The sequence below is a fragment of the Thalia democratica genome, chromosome 8 (assembly GCF_965202585.1).
Source record: "Thalia democratica chromosome 8, ktThaDemo2.hap1.1, whole genome shotgun sequence".
Classification (NCBI taxonomy): domain Eukaryota; kingdom Metazoa; phylum Chordata; class Thaliacea; order Salpida; family Salpidae; genus Thalia; species Thalia democratica.
In genome coordinates, this window is record NC_139172.1 from 28,907,714 (window position 1) to 28,927,214 (window position 19,501).

Sequence of the window (19,501 nt, forward strand, 5' to 3'; positions counted from 1 at the left end):
GATTTAAAGCTGTAAACAGTTCGTTTTTCTCGTAAGTGTTTAAATAACATGCTATATAGATAAATTTTTAATAACAAAAAGCTGTTGTTATTACAAAAGACAAAAACTGATTTCACACTTGTTTAAAATTTGGTGCTCATGCCACGAATATTCCTAGGAATGAACATGATTAAAATCTATAATAAAAAGAAAAACTGATTTGAAACATTTCCAATACATGCTTTAAAATTTTCACAAACATTAGCTTTCATACCAGGTAGCAGTTGATTCAAAAGGGCTCTCGAAAGTTTACACTCTTGTATAATTTCAATCAAAACGTTAAGCTGACAAGCGCGTCAAACTGCTACACCATGAAGTTTTAAATGAAAAATGCGTGAGTTAAATTGAACTTATTAACTTCACAAAAATTGATCCTTGAGATGAAGGTTTAGGTATTTCAGTTTAATTTTCGATTAAAGGGTGAATCTCAGTATGTAAATAGTTTTATTCAGATGTGTAAAAAAAACGATTAGATTAAATTTACAACATCGGTTCAAAAAGGTTGTTGATTGCCTTTTCGCCTAAAAACAAATAACAATCATGTTAAAAGCATTTTAATTAAAATATAAATACTTAACTTGGCTGCAGGAAAAGGAACCTTTCGGTTATCGAGTTGTACATCAAGAGTATTTCTATGAATAAGTTTTCTTTCTAAACTGTTTAACTAAAATTTTGTGAGAAAAGCACTATACTATAACTTTATAACTGAAGCTAAATAATCTACTGATAGTAAAAATAAAGTCAAATTTAGCTTTGAGCGACACTTAACGGTTAAAAGTTGTGTACGTCACTTTTCATACAAAACTTATAGGAGGGCAATCGATAGCTGAATAATTCTGGCAACCATGGGAGCAGCACACCACTGTTGTAATTTTTCTTCAAAGCTTAGTTAAAAAAGAAGATAATATTTAGTGGCTCACGTAAACTACAGTGTATATTTTTTTTCCGACGGATAAAATGGTAGGACCTCCCTGACCAACGCAAAATTATATTAACAAACTTATCAAAACAGTGCTAACTAACTATTAATTTTGATAAAAAAATGAAAAAGTTTTAATCAATATTGTTTGTTAATTTTTTAAATGTTTTAAAATTTTTATACCAGTTTGATTTTTTTCGATTTTAATGTTTTTGGTATCTTTAGTTGTAGTAACCACTTTTTAAAGCTATTTGTTAACAGATGATAAAAACAATCAACATATATGAATTATGTCCTTGTTCTAAATAAAATAATGATAACCCATTCAATAACATGTTCAAATCATAGTATAAGTTTAAATTTTAACATTTTTTAGCATCTACTCAAAATATAATAGTGGTGGTTTGCTATTATAACAGACCTATAAAATAAACAACAACTTTAATAAAAAAATATTTATTTATTGTACGGCAAAACTAAAGTTGTAGCTTTGATTTTAATATATGCAGCTAAATATGGATAGCTGTACTCTGAAAAAATATAACTTGTTTTAAAATCTAACTACTATGATTAACTACTAGTGATTTGTTTTATCACTTTCATATTATTTTAATTAAATATACACTTAAATTTTGCTTGTATTTTTTATTTTAGTATAGTTTATATATTTTTTAAATCAATATTTAAGTGTTTGTTTTAATAATTTAAATACTTTATAGTTGCTGTTTGCCAATTAACTAAATTAGTTTTAAATTTACCAATATTTTGTGTTAGTCTCACCAAATACACCTTAGGTAAACACAGTTTAGTATAATTCGAGGTAAAGTTTGTAATTTTTTTTTTTTAATCGATTTAGCATCAAATTTGCTGTTTAAGTTATAATTATATTTACACTTGAGTTAACATATTGCTTGTTAGGCTAAATAATTAAATAAAGCAGTTCAAAAATAATTATACTTGCTAGTTATATTTTATTTTTATTCCAAAATAAAGATAGTGAACTTTAACATAATAAAAAAATTAACTTGTATTGTCTTAGTTGAATTTTTTGATGCATTTTTACTGAATAAATTGAATATTTTTAAGACGAAATTGTTGAAAAGAAGTATTTTTCACAAAAAAAAAAAACACACAGCTTTGCTAGTTTGCTTGTTAAATAACATTTTAAAAATAAATTTATTTCAATCAGTTATAACCTTAAACAATAAAAAGTATTTATTCCTCAAAAGTGTTAAGCCCTATTTTTTAGTATGCTAACATTGAAAAAAATAACTTAAATTAATTCAAAGCAAGTTATATGAATATAAAATTAATTGAAATAAACCATTATTTATTTATATATTTATTTTATTTATTTTAGTAGATTAACTTAGTTATTAGCTGTATAATGACAACTAAAGTAACATAAATTATTTATACTGTATTTTATGCATTTATTAAAAACTATGTTTATTTTTGGTACTTTATGACTCATAAAAGTTAGCATGCATTGATGAAAATTCACGCATTAGCTTTTACTAAGTAAATCGTAGCTAAGGTATTTAAACGAAGCTTGCATATAAGTTAATCTGATTATTATTGACTTTGTAATTTTAGTCTAATTAAATTGTACAGTAGGTTTATCTTAAAATAAGTAACTTTACAACTACATCATTTAATAAAGTTTATAAAGAAGTTAATCCAAAAGTATATTTTTGGTGATTACTGTTTAAGATAGTATGGAAAATAATTATGTAAAATATATCGAACATATTTTTTGTACGTTTTTGAAAATGGATTTAAAAATTGCAATAAACGTATGTGGAGCTACTAAATATGCATTTAGTGTAGGTTGTGGTCAAATATGAATATTACTTTGCATTTTTGCAGGTTATGCAACTTGTATTTTTGTTAGTAATACTTCAAGACATGTTTAAAAATTTACATCTTTCAAAGCATGTGCCTTGATAACTAAAGTTGTTAGTTTTGAGTAAAGTTTTATATTTATAGACAAATTTTTGTCCACCACGAAATTACATTAGTAATTTAAAAATTACACTACTAATAAAAAATTCTTCTTTAAGATTATACTTTTTTCAATTCATTAAATAGTTTTTTTTTGTAATTAAAGTACCCATTTTATAACTAAAGTTTATTTAGCATTCAAATATATTTTCACTTCATTGATCATTATATTTATAAACTGTTATTAATATTTAATTTTTCTAGAAATTAAAACTTTCTCTTTACGCATGCAACATTAATAATGAATTAGATGTTTTTCCACAACTAAAGCACTATAAAAAATAATAAATAAATTATTGACAATTAAGCTTAAATAATAGAAATAGTTTGAAAATTATTTCAAAATGAAATAATACGTTTAAAAAATAACTTATGTAATTGATTATTACTATTTAAAAATTGTCTTTAAATTGTTTATTGGTTATTATTTTGAATATATATTTATGTCATTAGTTTAAATTTAGTTTTCATTAGAATGTTATAGTTTTGTTTAAATATTTACAGCTTAATTTGATAAAACTATAAATAGAAAAAAATATTAGAAAACTATAAATGCTTTAGATGTTAAAAGCAACTTGTAAGTCAATTATGTGCTTTTTTAGGTGAAATTTAGTTCTAAATTGTCTAATTAAATATTATCTATAAACCTAAAGTGTTTATAACAAATTAAAATTGCTAACAATATTTATAAGTGTATTTTCATTTTGTTGTTTTTATCACCTTGATGTCAATTTAAATGATTTTGCACTCAAGTGTTGAAGGTACTTTTAAACCTCAGGTCACAAAATGCTGAAGCGTAGTTACTTATTAATAATGGATGTGTTAAGTTTTGCTTCTACTATACTACTACAACTACTATAATATTTGGATGACTAATTAATATTCTTAAGAAATAGTTATACTTATTATGTTTTTTTTTGTAGTGAAAAAGTGTTTAAGTTGAATTGAATGAATTTTTAAAACTTAAAATTTATTCTCTCTATAGTTAAGTTCTAATTATACTCGAATCGTGAGTAAAATTAACGCTGATTAAGTTAAATATAGCATTTGTAAAAATCATTATAAGTTTAAATTATGTGGTGACAAAAAACAATTTCGAAAATGATTATACATTATAATGTAAATTTTTATTGGTCGTTTACACTTACGTAACTTAACTAAATAATTCGAATAATTTCATGGCAATATCGTGAAAAAGTAAAATTATTTACAAAAGTATGTTTTTCCCTCAGAAGTACAACTTTGCCTTGTGTTTTAACTGTTTTTCAAAAGTAGAAATATTTCAGTCATTTCTACTTGAAAATATATTGAAGTCATGTGAACGCTAAAACGTTAAACTAACTTGTTAAATATGAAAAAGTTAAAAATAAATCAAGAAAAAGTTAACGTGACGCTTGTGAGAAAAGCAAATTTTTCACCACATGACTGTCACGCCACTATCACGCACCATTTTCGTTTGATGGTTGCACCATTATTATTTATTTGATACAATTGTTTACGTTTAAAAGCCCAAACATGTTTGTGTGCGGTAATGCAATAAAAAGTTTCCTCTTGTGATTTAAAGCTATTTTAGTTTGTTTGTTTGTCATTAAACTGCAAATAATAAATTAGTAACTGGAAAAGTTTCAATTTTTAATGAAAAAATGTTAGTATTTCTACTGTTAAATTTATGACTAATAGTTTTAAAAACTTTCCTAAATAAGTTTTATGTTTTTTATATAGTTTTATTTGCAAATAAATTTTAATGAAAAAAAGCTATAAAACTTTTTGAATAGATTATTTTTGTGGTAATAAAGTAAATTATGTTATAATGTTTATTGAACGATAAAAAAAAGCCCTCAAAATGTTTGGTCCTAGGGCCTTGTACAAGAAGAACCTTGCGGTTATCGACCCGCATACCACTTGGATACCTTTTAACGTCTTGTTCAGGACTAAATATATTTCTCAATATATAAAAGTGAACTAAATCTTAAAAAGAAAAAAAATAGCTAGCTTAAAAATATTATAAAAAAATAGTTATTTATCTATATCATTAACCAATTATTTATATTAACTCATATTAAAAAAAAATATTATGTTTTACACTCAAAGTGAGCGTATTTAAAAAAAGAAACATATATTCGTAAAAATACTAAATTTTACATTTGACCCAAAATTTTATAGAACTTTTGAAATATATTAATACTAGTTACTGCTTCTAATTGCAAACAACCCTGCAGTTGTGTTCGTCGCCCTCGGGCTGAGCGGAATCGTTCCGGCGATCCACACCACTTTCAAGCTGGGCTTCCACAAGTCGTTCAGCGTCGGTCAGCTCGGGTGGCTGTACCTGATGGCTTTCTTGTACATATTGGGTGAGTTTGTAGTTTTTGTTGATTTACGTGTTAAAATAATATTTTTAACTGATGTCAATTTCACAAATGAAATTTTTCTTACTATTTTTGTACATATTAGGTTGGGTAATTTTAAACTTTTAATTAAATTTTTTAAACTTTTTAATAAACCTTTCTCTACATTTTGACTTTTGAGTGAGATATTTTTATAACTTTCTTAAAAAAATATTATTTAGTGACAAAGAAAAGATATATTTTTTTCAAGTTTAAATCTGTATATGTTTTTTAAGTAAAAGTTTGGTAACTATTTCTTATAGTTATTAGGTTATCTAGTCTTTTTCATTGATAGTGAACTTAATTTTTCATAAGTCAGATTTAATACTTTTATTTTTAAATGGAGTATCTAACCTACACTTTTTATTAAATACGAAAGAGTTTTGTAAGTGTTCACAATAAGTTAATTTTTGCAATCGTCTTTAGAAAATGTTTATCGAGAATTTAACTTCTTGTATTTAGTTTTTAAATATCATAAAAACAATTATTTTCACAGGAGCTTTTCTGTACGCGAAACGGATTCCTGAAAGGTACTTTCCTGGAAAATGCGATTTAGTGGTTAGTTTCAAAGAAAATTAAGTTACAACAAAAGAAATCAGTATTAGAAGAAATTATTTATAAATTAGTTTTACTAACGGTATTGTAAGTTGAATTAAATTAGGGTTGCTAAAAAACCTCGGATCCTGTAAAAACCTTGAGTTTTACAATCTAGGCAAATAAAGACCTAAAATTTTAAAAATATCATCAAAAAACCTGGAAAAACATGAAATTTTAAACTGTTTTTACTTGTAAAGTAACGAAGTTTCAATTAAATACAAAAATCTATCATAAAAATAAATTTTTTTGCTTCATTTTTGCTTCATTCACAAAAATTACATTTAAAGAAGCTTTACAGTACTCTTTTCAATGGTGTTATACTGTTTAAGACAGTTTTTTACCTTTAATTTTATACTAAAAATGGACAAAAAAAACTTGTTTTGAAAAAACCTGGAAAAAGTTCAGAAAATTTGGAAGAATTTACAACGAAACCTTTTGGTAACCCTGTTAATTGCTAAATATAAGAAAACTAATTTTTGATTATTAAAACCTGTTATAATGATATTTTAAAACTTTAATGGGTTAATTTTATAAAACTTCTTGAGTGAACCTTAAAATAATATAAAATAAAGTTATAAAAATGTAATTAAAAAACTTTTCTAAATGCTGCCGAATCGTTTTTGAATTCTTTACTTCATTACTCTTTACAAATTTTTGAATAGAGTTAGATAAATTATTTGTAACTTAGCATATCTTAGAAAAAAATTAGACGGGTTAGAATTTTTGGTTTACAATGTATTGTCATGAAATTATCATTTATTTTGACAATTAAGGTTCCAAAAAGTATCGATATAATGACATAATTATTGTTGTAATGAGAAAAAAACAATTAAGCAAAATTTGTTTGTCTCAACTCAAACAAACTTTGTGTAAACATATTATTGGCGTAACTGATAACAAGTATGTAAAGCTGGTGATTGAAATTTACAGAAAATTTGAAAAACAAACAAGCTAAAATTTATTTTTATCAAGCTAATAGATTATGCTGGTTAGCCAGTGAGTTTTTATCCTTGAAAAAAAACTAATACAAATTACGTAACAACCATTAATTATTAAGCGAGTGAGTTGTAATTGTTTAAATTGTAACGGACTTTGGCCTTGATAGACGGTTGCTGAATAAAAATAATTTGTAGGAAGTAATTATTAACACAGAAGAAACCCAATTTTTAGGAAAATATGTGTAAAGAGACTTTCAACGTTATTCAAAATTTATAAGTTTATTAGAGATACAGAAGTTTGTTGACATCTATTTAAGTATTTAAAATCAATGAATGCTTGTTGTATTGAATTTATTTAATCAATACTAATTTTTTCATTAATTCAAATAAAAACTTACTATGCTTTAAATTAACTAAAAAGTTTAGTACATTGTATAATTACATAAGTTAATCAAATAAGTTATAAGTTTATTTTTATTATGTGTATGAAAGTACGTAAAGCAATGACATCACTGTTTAAATTTTTTCTTGTTTTCAAAGTACAAAAGTAATTTTTAGGAAAACACGCATTGTTTTGTTGAAAGTTTATAGATTACTTGCTCAGCAGTATTAAGTTCTTAAGCATGTTCTATGTCAAAACTTGTAATTTTTTTATTAAATACATATAAAAGTAATCAAGTTACTAAGCATTAGAATACTACATCTCATTTCTTATCTGTTTTACGTTGGTGCCTTGAAGTATTAATTTCTATTAGCTTTCTAAGAAAACTTAATAATTTTAAGTTAAATTGTTTCAAGATTAAACCAGTATATTGGTTTTTTTTTAATTACAAATTTTTAGTCATTGTAAATTTGTTTAATTTAAATAAGTTTTGTATTCTCAAAAACAAATTTTCTATTTAATTTATACATTTCAAAGTTATTGAAAAAATAAAGTAGTTAAAAATAACACACACCATTAAAATTTTAATGTTATGGTTAGTCAGAATAAACCCTTCTCACCTTATATATTTAACTTTTACTTTATTATTATTTAAGCTTGTGAAATATATCCAAATTAATTATCCGAAGCTTTTACTAATAAATTTTGGTGATAAGAATTCGTGTGTATTGTAATAATTTAAAAAATACATAAAATGCTGAATTTGTTTTAGTACAAAACATTTACTTTTTGGGTTATTTCTAAGTTCTTTAAGCTTTAATGTAATAAATTTTTATACAACTATAATATAATCAAAAACAATTTCTGGTTGTTTGAATATTTTTTTGGATTTTTTTTATATGTATCCCAAACTAATTAAAAAAAAACCAAATTTTGTTGCAAGTAAATTAAAGTTACAGTTTATAAGAATTAAAAAAAATTAAAGATGAATGAATTATCATGTATTTGAGCACATAAAAAGTCATAAAGTTGCTAACCCAAGTTGTCATTAAATAGTCATTTTACTTAAGTTTTAAAATTTAACACCATTAATGTTCAAATATAAAAGTTTCATAAAATATATCTGTCTAAGTAATTTTTGCAACAGCTTACACAGATTCCAACATTTTTCACTTTCAAAGCCGATAACATAGTTGGTTGATAAGACACACAATTTATTTAGCAATCTCACAATAAATAATCGCAAGGATCGATATATAAACTAAACCAGTAGAAGATAAGTTTTTATGATATTTAGCTTTTATGATATCACAATAGAAAGTCGAAAGGATCAAAAATCGTATAAGATAAGTTTCAATGCTGTTTTTCTACAATTTACATCTTCAATCTACCCATGTGCTTTATCACATTCAAAAAAAAAACGTGTTTTGCAACTAACGTGTTAATACTGGTTTGCTTTAGATACTTTACAACACAAAAATAAGTTTTAAAAGTATCACGAATATTTTGACTCATTCAGTCTTATGCCACCTCGTAACTTTTCCCACAGTTTCCAATATCCTAGCCCGTCATTAAATTGATTGTCTGCACAAACAGTCAATTTTAGTTTTTATCACAAACCCCAGAGCTCAATGTAAGTTCCAAGTTTAAAAAAGCAATAATTTTTGTTGATGATTCAGTTAATTTTTCCCACAACTTTCAGTTTCAAAGTTCATTATAAATCTATTTGATAACATAAACAATCACATTTTAACATATGATCTTTTACCATAAAATGTTTTTGATGACTTGACTAATTTTCCCAAACAACTTTCAGTTCCAAAGCCACCAGATCTTCCACATCCTGGTGGTGGCGGCGGCCATGGTCCACTTCCACGGAATTTCCAAGCTGCAGGAGTCGCGCTTCCTGCTGGGCGAGCAGTGCATGATCGACGACTGAGCTGTGACGTCACGACGCGACGCGACAATGACGTCATGACAGCTGGGGCGGTGCGGAGGTGTTGAAGTAGTAGTTTTTTTTCTTTTGTCCGGTTTTTTTTCTTTCTTTTCTTTTATATGCAATTATTAAGACTATTGCCGCTCTTTCATTTTAGTCGTTTTACAAAAAAAGTTATATTAAATTTAAAAACTTTATTAGTTAAAAAGTTGATAAACTGAAGCTAACGTTCTATTGCATTGCGTTTTAGTCGAATTTTAGTAAATTTTTTACCTACGATTTAAAAAAAAATAGTTTTTATCGCTTTTAATTCAACAAAGTTTTACTTTTGATCACTACTTTCCCTTTCTTCAAAATTTCTACTGTAGATTTTTTCGAAATATTTAAAATTAATAACTGTGTACTAACTTATTTACTTATTTTTAAATCACAATAAAATTGATTTATGTAAAAAGTATTATAATTATGACTCATGATAAAATATAAACTAATAAATTATCTTTAAAAGACCTGTTTATAATGATTTGATAACTTATTATTAACTTACCTGTACTGTAGTAATTTTGTTTATATAAATATGTGTACTGATTTTCAAAAAGTAAATCACTAAAGTCGTTCACGAAATTTAGAATGTATAATTTTTTTTAATTTTATTTTATTAGTAAACTGCTTCTTATTTTTGCAATAAACTAACGGACTTTGTTTTTTTTTTGTTCTTTATGTTTTTTATTTGCATACTGTGATAAAGCTTTAGTTTTTATTAGTTTATGTTAAATTTTTTTTGAAAATACTTTCATAAATAACTTAATTTATTCTAATACTTAAAAAAAATGCATAAATTGGATTTATTTAAGTATAAACTTAGTCTTAGTAATTTTCTTTATATTTAAACATTTTTTGTATCCTATACCCAAAATGCATCCAAATAGTTTACTTCAATTTACTTAAACTATTATCATTTGTTTCTTTAAGTTTGTACACAAAATTATTTATTACAGGAATATGTAATAATAAAATTAAATTACAAGCTTTTAGTTTATAAATTGTGTTATAAAACTGTAAAATGACATTTTCATTAAGTACACTAACACCAAGTGTCATTTTTTGGTCAATGTAAATTTGTAAAAAATATAAATGTTAGTGTTCAATGCTTAACAACTATGTTTGATAAATAAGCAAATCTATTGATAGTAATAAAAAGTTTTATATTACTCATTAATGATTTTTGTATCAAAAAAAAAATTTACTACAAAAAGGTTCTACATGTTAAAGTTACTAAAAACTATAAATGTTTTTCAAATTAGTAAAAGTCTAAGCATTAAATAAATTTACATATATAAACGGGGTCGGTTTTCAATAAAGATTCATAAACAACCGTAAAGTTTACATTGATAAAGTTAAAATTGTTCATTACTTGATTTTAAGACTGAATTTGTTTTATAACGTTTAGGCTTACATAAATTCCAACTTTTAAATTTTACTTAAAACTTTTGTTATTCAAGTTAATAAACCATGCTTTTATTTATTAAGAATTAACGTTATTTCAGTAATTTTAAAGTAAAGTTCCAAAGATATTAGATTTGCTAATCAACTCAAAAAAAGATTATGCTAATTTTATGCAAATCTTTATAAATATTTTTGAACGATTTTATGTCGACTAAAACAGGACATCTAGAAGAGTTAGTGACGTAACATGAAATTTCTGAAATTTTAAAAATAGTTAAAATATATATTGGATATAATTTTTGCGGTGGGTGGGATGGTAAACGAAATCGAAAACAGCAGTACGAAAAAAGCGAAGCTTTTGAGGCATAGAACCTAAAAGCAAGATCGCACAATCGCGCGCGAAGTGCGCTGTTGTGCTTATTCTGCGAAGCAAAAGCGAAAGAAAGCGGAGCTTTCTGAGGTTGGGACGTACAAAAAAAGCGAAGCTTTCTAGGCATGGAAGTTAAAGCAAGATAGGGTACTTTAAGGAAGGAAGGGTACTTTAAACATTACAAGTATTTTCGCAAAAAAAATCTCTTTTAACAAATTCAAACACACCTTGATCGATTAGCCGTAGAATTGCAGTTACATTTGGAGACAGAAACTTGGCAGTGATTTTGCCATCAGCTGATGTGAGTTCCTCTTTATCTTGTGCAGAGCAAATGTGGAGAAGCAAAATGGCTTTTTCTTTTGACAAAGTTCTATCAGTCTTTGTTTTGTTCCCGGAACAAAAAAGTTAAAAAACCTATCTAGGGAAATATTACGACTGACCCAAGCACTCGCTTGGCTTCGATAGACAACTGGCAGGGCTTCCTTGTTGACACTACGAAGACAACGCGGATTTTTAGCCTTACCAATCAACTGTTGACTTCCTTGTTTCACTGGCACTTGCACATGCATTTATTTCATTTTTTTGTTCCATCCGGCTGGTTGTGTACTGATGCTAAGGTATATGCAGGCAACATTCTAAAGTACAATCCGGTTTCATCAAAATAGAAAATTTGATGTTGTTCCTGAATATTCATTAACAAATCGATCAGCTGATGAGCCACCTGAACTTAACTTTTGTTTTGAGATTCCGCAAACCAAACCTCCATTGAAACCCCTACTTGCTGAAGAGGGTCTAGAGTGTTTACCGTAAACTAAACGTTAGAACTTAAAAGCCTCCTCTAACAGTTATTGACCAGTTACTGGACAGCCTTTTTCACGTTTCTGACGAAACCAAATGTAAAGGGCGCTGTCCAGCTTGTCAAAGTGGCCTCTCTGTATTCTTTTTGACGGTTTAGAGGCTCCAGCTAGTTTCAGCTCCTCCTTTGGGCTTTAAACTTTTTTAACTTTCCTTGCTTCTCAAAATATTGTTCAAAGTCGGTTCAAGTTATAATAATTAATTTTTTGTCTTAAGATTGATTTTCTCATTTTTTTATTATCAAAAACTATTTAAACTAATATATTTAAAATTTCATAATTAAAATTTTTGATTTATATTATAGCCACAAATTTATAGTATGCAGTTAATTCTTTCGAAAAATTCATCGTACTAATTTACAACTCTCATTGTGAGCCCAAAACAAAACTTATTTTGATATACTATAAATAAGACATTAAAATACTTCTCAAAAATGTTGTTTATAACTTAAAAAATTAGTAGAGATAATGAAGCGTTTAAGTCGGTTTACCTTGATGAACTTATGTATTTAACTTTTAAAAAATGTTGATACAAAAAAAAGATAGCCAATAAACAAATAATAATGTCGAATAAAAGGTTAAGTTATAGAAAAAAAAATACTTAAAATGTTGTTGTATTCTTTTTTTGAAGCTTAAAGCTAAAAATTATATTAACAAACTTATCAAAACAGTGCTAACTAGCTATTAATTTTGATAAAAAATATGAAAAAGTTTTAATCAATATTGTTTGTTAATTTTTTAAATGTTTTAAAAATTTTATACCAATTTGATTTTTTTCGATTTTAATGTTTTTGGTATCTTTAGTTGTAGTAACCACTTTTTAAAGCTATTTGTTAACAGATGAAAAAAACAATCAAGATATATGAATTATGTCGTTATTCTAAATAAAATAATGATAACCCATTCAATAACATGTTCAAATCTTAGTATAAGTTTAAATTTTAACTTTTTTTAGCATCTACTCAAAATATAATAGTGGCGGTTTGCTATTATAATAGACCTATAAAATAAACAACAACTTTAATAAAAAGATATTTTTTTATTGTACGGCTAAAAATAAAAAGGGTAGATGGTACAGCTTTTTAGTTTTTTTTTATAATTTTTATGTTATAAATAAGTCATTAGAAGATACAACGTTTTGTATGAATGTTTTAATATTTACATTATTAAATTATTATAAACAAAGATTTGTTCAAAAATTATTTTCTAATCACCTTCTTCAAAATAATTAGTTTAATCCTGTCTATGTGGTTTATTCTGAAGCAAAATATTTATAGATCCTCCAACAAAGCACAAAATTTTCAAGAAAAAAGTTAATCCAATACTTACTAAATATCTATTACACGTAAGTTTACATAAACGGTGTGTGCTTTGTAAGACACGGTTTAAAACTGTTCAAAGATTACTTATTATTGCTTTGAACTTAATACAAAAATGCTAAACCAATTCATTAAAATATATTTCCAAAAATCACATTTGAAAACTTACAATTGAAATAAATATACTTCTATTCAAAAAAAAAGTTTATGATCTATTTTTTGATTAAAAGTTTTTAACTAGTCGCATTTATTTAGTTTGTTTTATAAAGTAGTAAAAACAAACTTTATTCTGATTTAAACTCTTTTTTTCAAACTAATTAAATATTTTAAATTAAGTATTACAAATTCAGCCGAATAAAAAATTAATGACTATTTTTTTAATATTATTGTTTAAAACTTTAATAGAGTAGTTATACTTTTAACACCTATATACAAAAAATAAGTTTTAATTGTCAAAAAACTTAGTAGAAATAAGCAAACTAGTCTTAGAGAATATTTAAGTTTCCGTTTTTATTTTACTGTGATAAAATTAAAATACTCTATATTTTATAATTTTCAATGTTTTGAGTGTTTGAAAGTATAAAAAATCTTAATTTAACTTAAAATGAGCTAATTATAAGGCTTATATAAAAAAGCATTTTCAAAATTTGTCTAAGCCACATTATTATAAGTCGTCTAAGCCGAAAATTGTACAAGTCTTAATCGACCAAATGGTTTTCAATAAAATAAAACTCACAGGCTTTGATTTTTTAGCAAGTCAAATAAGTATAACAAGGTTAAAGATAGATACATATATATATAGAACAAGCAAGAAAAGTGCAGTGCAGAAGCATACAGTAATTTTTAAGAACTTTGTTCTGTACATATCTATGCTGGGTATGGTATAGTTATCGTTTGGAATTTATTAAACTTATTGTTGTAAATAACTCAACCCTCACTGCACATTGATTCTTTTTTGATAGTGTGCCGCGCGTATATTTTAAAAATCAGGCGAGCCGCTGCTTTGTGCAGTATCATACGTTATTTAAAAAATGAAAGTGAATTACTTTTAAAACAAACACTGTAAGCAAGCCGCACTTATTGTTTAAAAGCTTAATAACTTTACGCCTACCTACTTGCTCATTACCACGCAGCAAATAAGCAGGAAGTTTTTATGAAGTCAGCAGTTAGTCAAGCAATTTGTAATCACAGCAAGCTTTCTGCTTATTTCTTATACTGGTGTGTTGTGAGTAACGTTCACTTATAAGTTTTGTAAAGAAGAACAAAAACGTTGAAGTTTGCAGATGAAGTGTGCTATAAGCTTTTTGTGTTTTTTATTTAATTTTTGTATAATATGATATAACATGTGATTATGCAAAACATTTTATACAATTTTTTTTTGCTGTTTTTTAAACGAGTATTTTAGAATCGTTTATTAAAACCTTTCGTGGAAGACTAATATAAACAAAACCTAACTATATAATTTAAAAATTATATATTAAACTAATAAATAAACAGATATTTAAAATATGAAATTGGTCTTTTTGGCAACTACCCTGTTATTCTACACGCAGGTGACAGAAACAAAAGGTATGTTTGAGAAGTTTTTTTATTTTTAGCAACAGCTTTCGGATTTTATATTGATATATATTGTGTTATTATGTTTCTTAATAATTAAACTTTAATTCATTTGTACAACAAATATATTAAATGGCTTTGTAATCAAATAAAAATATACTCTTGTATAATTGTTTTTCAAAGATTAAAAATAAATGAAACCACGGACTTTGCTATTTGAATAAAACCGGTCAACTTTACCGCGTTTCTTAAACCATTAGAAGTTTTGATCACTAGTTTGCTAACGAAAAAAAAACGCATTTTTGCGTACTTACTTTTCTGTATTGTTAGTAATTGTACAGCAATGCTGCACTGTACTCAATTAAAGTTGCCGCTTTTAATTAAATCAGTCTTAAGGCTCTGCCTTTAACTCGCGCAACTTTCATAACCTCTATGCTGGTAAGACCAAAATTTTTGGTGGTAGCACTGAAAACTGAGTGTGCTCAAGGTAATTGATATCATTGTCTACAGAGTGCATCGATTATAAGATAAACACAGATGAATTGACTTTCAACGATCATTCTACCGCATGCAAGTTGCTGGAGGAGGGAAAAATGGCGTCGGAAGACCTCTTAGACAGGTTAATTACAAATTTACTGAGAAAATTTTGTTTTAACTTTTTTTTTTGCCAAAGTATGCTTTATGAAACCACAGCTTTACTCAAACGACTGTAGTAGAACATTCAAATTATTTTGTATTGATATGAACAATTCAGTTCAAAAACTTATAACTGTAGATTAAAAAGTGTAAATTAAATTATAATTTAAAGAGTAATATTTTGAAATCTAAAGACTTGTAGGAAATTCTTATACTTTGAAGGAGTAAAGTATACAAGAAACAACGACTTGTAGAGTAAAAGATTTTATAAACTTAAAAGAACTACTTTAGAAAAAACAATGACTTGTAGTAAAAAAGTAAAACTTAACAGTAAAACAAAATATATATTGAAAGAGAAACTTTAATCTTAAATAATGACTGTAGTAGACAATGACAAATATTTTGTATGTTTAAAAAGTAAAACAACTTTATCTAAAAGTTTAAATTTGTACAATATAGGTAAAAATTAGCTGTAATTGAAAAATCTAGTTTGTCAAAAAAGGTAATGAAATGACCAATTGAATAAAACATTACTTAGTTTGAATCAAATGACTAAATTTATACAAAATATAACGGCGGATAGTACACAAGTTAATTTTTTTTATAAAATGAGTAAACTTATAGAAAAATAATTAATTGTACAACGTAAGTATAAGTTTATGACAAAGTATAATTTATGATTAAAGAGCAACTTAAGAAAATATAATGACTGTGATTGATAAATGCGATTTGTTTAGTATTGATAGAAAAAAAAGTGAATTACTTTTAAAACAAACATTGTAAGCAAGCCGCACTTATTGTTTAAAAGCTCAATAGCTTTACGCCTACCTACTTGCTCATTACCAAGCAGCAAATAAGCAAGAAGTTTTTATGAAGTCAACAGTTAGTCAAGCAGTTTGTAATCACAGTTAGTATAACTGTGGGTTGAAAATTAGCAAGTTTATTTAAAAATTAACGATATCAATTATATAAGTATTTATTTATTTAATAGCATTATAATATATATTATTAAATGTTAGCATATAACATATATATATATATATAACAATATATTTTTGACACAAGTACCAACTTATTTCAGTATAAAGTACTAGCTTTATGTAAAAAAGTTATATATAGAACAAAACGTTAACTACAAGACAAAATTAGTGTACTTTATATTATTTAATAACTGTCTAAAACTACTTTATAATACTTTATAATTTTGTAAAATATACTTTATAACTAAATAAGCAAAATAACTGAAAAGTAGTGAATGTAGTAGAAAATTCATTTTTGCTAATAAAAACAACTTATACATAATAGTAAAATTTTTTCTAAATTAGAAGACTAACTTTCTACAAAAATTAATTACTTTTAGAATAGTAACATTATTTCTTTAAAGTTAAAAGACCAAAAAAATGCTGGTGTGTAAACAAGTGTATGACTTTATGCTAAAAAAGTATTTTACGATTAAAGAAAACCTTACAAAGTTGTCCGCTCGCAGGGCCTGGAAGCACCGGCGGAACAATTACTGCCCCAGAGTCACTTGCAACTCTAAAAGTCGCAAGGCTCTGTCTAGAACCTTTCTCTTTACTACGTGTACTTATGGGTCTCTCACTCATATCCAAAAACGAATATCAATTACAATTATAAATAACAATATGAATACCAAATTGAAAACCAATATGAATATCAATCTGAATATCATTAACAATTACTATACCAACTGTTTTAAATTAAAAAACAAGAACATTTATATCACTGAAAAAACTAGAAACTACTAATAATTTATACGCAACCGTAAAACTACTAAAAGGTCCAACTTTAATAAATACAAAAGATTTAAAACTTATTATCACTAAAAAAGTACTAAAAATCACTAATAAATTATATACAACTATAAAATTACTAAAATTATTATCAAATATATTAAGTACGAGGTTGTAAATACTAAAATAACAAGATGTAAGGAGGGAACAAATAAGAACTCACAGTCGATAAACCTAATTTTACTCTGTAAACACAACGTTGCAGCATTTAGTGTATTATTCGCCAAGTATTCGTGTAATCTTGTTTCGGAGAATTCTCTTAAAAAGAATAATATTTGGTCTTTGAAAATGATATGAGCGTCATCCCCAAGGTCTGTAGTTTCGCAAATGAGTTTTCAATTTTTAATTTTTGACGTATTTGTTTCAAAAATAGCGTCACAAAAAAGTGATGTTTTACCATGTAAAAATAGTTTTGGAGAATTCTTCTATAAAGAGTCGAAGTTGGTCTTAAAAAATAATAAAGGCGTCTTCCCCAAGGTCTGTAGTTTTGCTAATAAGTCATTGATTTTTAATTTTTGACGTATTTTATTCAAATATGACGTCACAAAAAAAGTCATTTTTCGTCATAAAAAAATAGTTTTGAAGAATTCTCATATAAAGAATCTAAAATGGTCTTTGAAAATGATATGGGCGTCTTCTCCAAGGTCTGTAGTGGTAGCTAGCTAGATATTTCACACAAGCTGAGTGCGCACAAATTGTAGAAGGTAACTAACATTTCTTCTAAATCATCACAGTTGATCTAAAAACATCATTTTTAAAAACCACCGTTTGTAATTAACTTTTAAAACTAACCATTGAAGCAAACACATGACTGTAAAGCCTTTTAGCAGTCTTGTCAATAGTGGTTTTGTTTATATGGTTAATCACTGCCTTTAACAAGTGGGAAGAGCAGGTGTGATTGATAATTTTTTTGTTGTTCACTTCCTTATTGTAATACCTGTTTATTTCAGTTCTAAATGGAATACACAACATGTAATATACTTTATACTTACCGTGTAATGTAGCTGTGCAAAGTTTCATTATTAAATACACTGGAAATTGAGTGTAAAAATGTATGAGAAAAATCTACTTCGACTTTCCATATAGGAGCTGTACTGAATTTTTCAAACTGATAACACAAGTCTTCTGAACTGATAATACTTGCACATCAATTGTTTTATGTGAATTTGAAACCATTTCTGCAACTGGAAGTGGAGGCTCACCTCTTCCATGACCACCAAGTACAAGAGCATAGTATTTTTTTTCACCTGTGTTGTTTAAGCTTGTTTTGTTCAATTTAACGCGTTAAATTCTAAAATTGAAACTACTTTAGTAACTAAGTTGTTTTGAAAAGCTTGTATACTTAAACTTAATACTTCAATCGTTACCAAACAGTTTTGATAATTTGTTAATAAATCAACCTGGAACTTTAGCTGGTTTTTTGATCACACTCTGTGCTGCGTCAAAAAAGAGGCTTGTTTTTACTTGTGTTTTTAGGTGTTTTGCTAATATTTCCAATCCTATTATGTATAGTTTAAAAAGTATTTGCATTTATAGATAAATTTACAATTTAAAGTTTAATACTTAATACCTTTCTCAGTATACCTATACACGGCAAACTTGTTTTTATTTAGCTGCTGAATATAGCCTTTTACTTCTCTGCTTTTTTTGTCTTCAGTCTTATATGCTTTTTTTTTTTCAGTTCATCGAACCAATTATATCTCGTTTGGCTGTGATGTTTTGCCAAAACTTTGGTAATTTTAGATGAGTAAATTCTGGAAAAGTTATAGGTTATAAGAAAAAAAAAAGTTGTTAGGTATGGAGAAAAGTAATTTGTATTTTGTAAAGTCTGATTTACCTAGCTGAAACATTTCCACCTTGAAACTGCTGTTGAGCTGTTTCTGTTTTTAAACTTTCATCAATATTTTTTCTTGGATTTTTATTGAAAATATTTTTTTATTACCTCTTCTCTGTGACCACATGTAAGACGTATTTTCATTTGTTCATGTTCTTTATGTATGATGTTTTCGTTAAGACTATATTTTAAAACTCCACAAACTGGATTAGTTTCTAAACTATCAAATCTAAATTTATAGATTTATAGAAGAACTCTATAAGTCAAAGTTTATAAGGCAAATGTTTTTTTTTTTGTAACGTCATTTTTGAAACGTTTTTAAAACAATTAGAAACTTATTTGAAATGTTACAAAACTTGATAAAGAATCTCAATTTTTTTATCAGTTAATCCTCGTTATGAGGAAATAAACTTAAGAAGTACTTAACAAACGATCATTTTTCTATAACTTAATATTAAAAAATCAAAATCAAAAT

At 26.0% G+C, this 19,501-nt stretch overlaps 1 protein-coding gene across 1 annotated transcript; it reads left to right on the top strand.

Annotated features, from left to right (window-relative positions):
- Nucleotides 1-4,805: 4,805 nt before the first annotated feature.
- On the top strand, nucleotides 4,806-9,202 carry LOC145843114 (adiponectin receptor protein 2-like). Its single transcript, XM_082950576.1, has 4 exons — nucleotides 4,806-4,844; nucleotides 5,151-5,313; nucleotides 5,843-5,904; nucleotides 9,080-9,202. Exons 1-4 carry the CDS (start codon nucleotides 4,806-4,808, stop codon nucleotides 9,200-9,202), a joined length of 387 nt encoding a protein of 128 aa, XP_082806702.1.
- The last annotated feature ends 10,299 nt before the right edge of the window (nucleotides 9,203-19,501 follow it).

Excerpts from the sequence above, each read along its gene's own strand:
- LOC145843114 (XM_082950576.1), top strand. The coding sequence starts at position 4,806 with ATGTTTGGTCCTAGGGCCTTGTACAAGAAGAACCTTGCG. Across the intron at positions 4,845-5,150 it reads TGTACAAGAAGAACCTTGCG|TTACTGCTTCTAATTGCAAA; the intron begins GTTATCGACCCG and ends TATTAATACTAG. Across the intron at positions 5,905-9,079 it reads CTGGAAAATGCGATTTAGTG|TTCCAAAGCCACCAGATCTT; the intron begins GTTAGTTTCAAA and ends AACAACTTTCAG.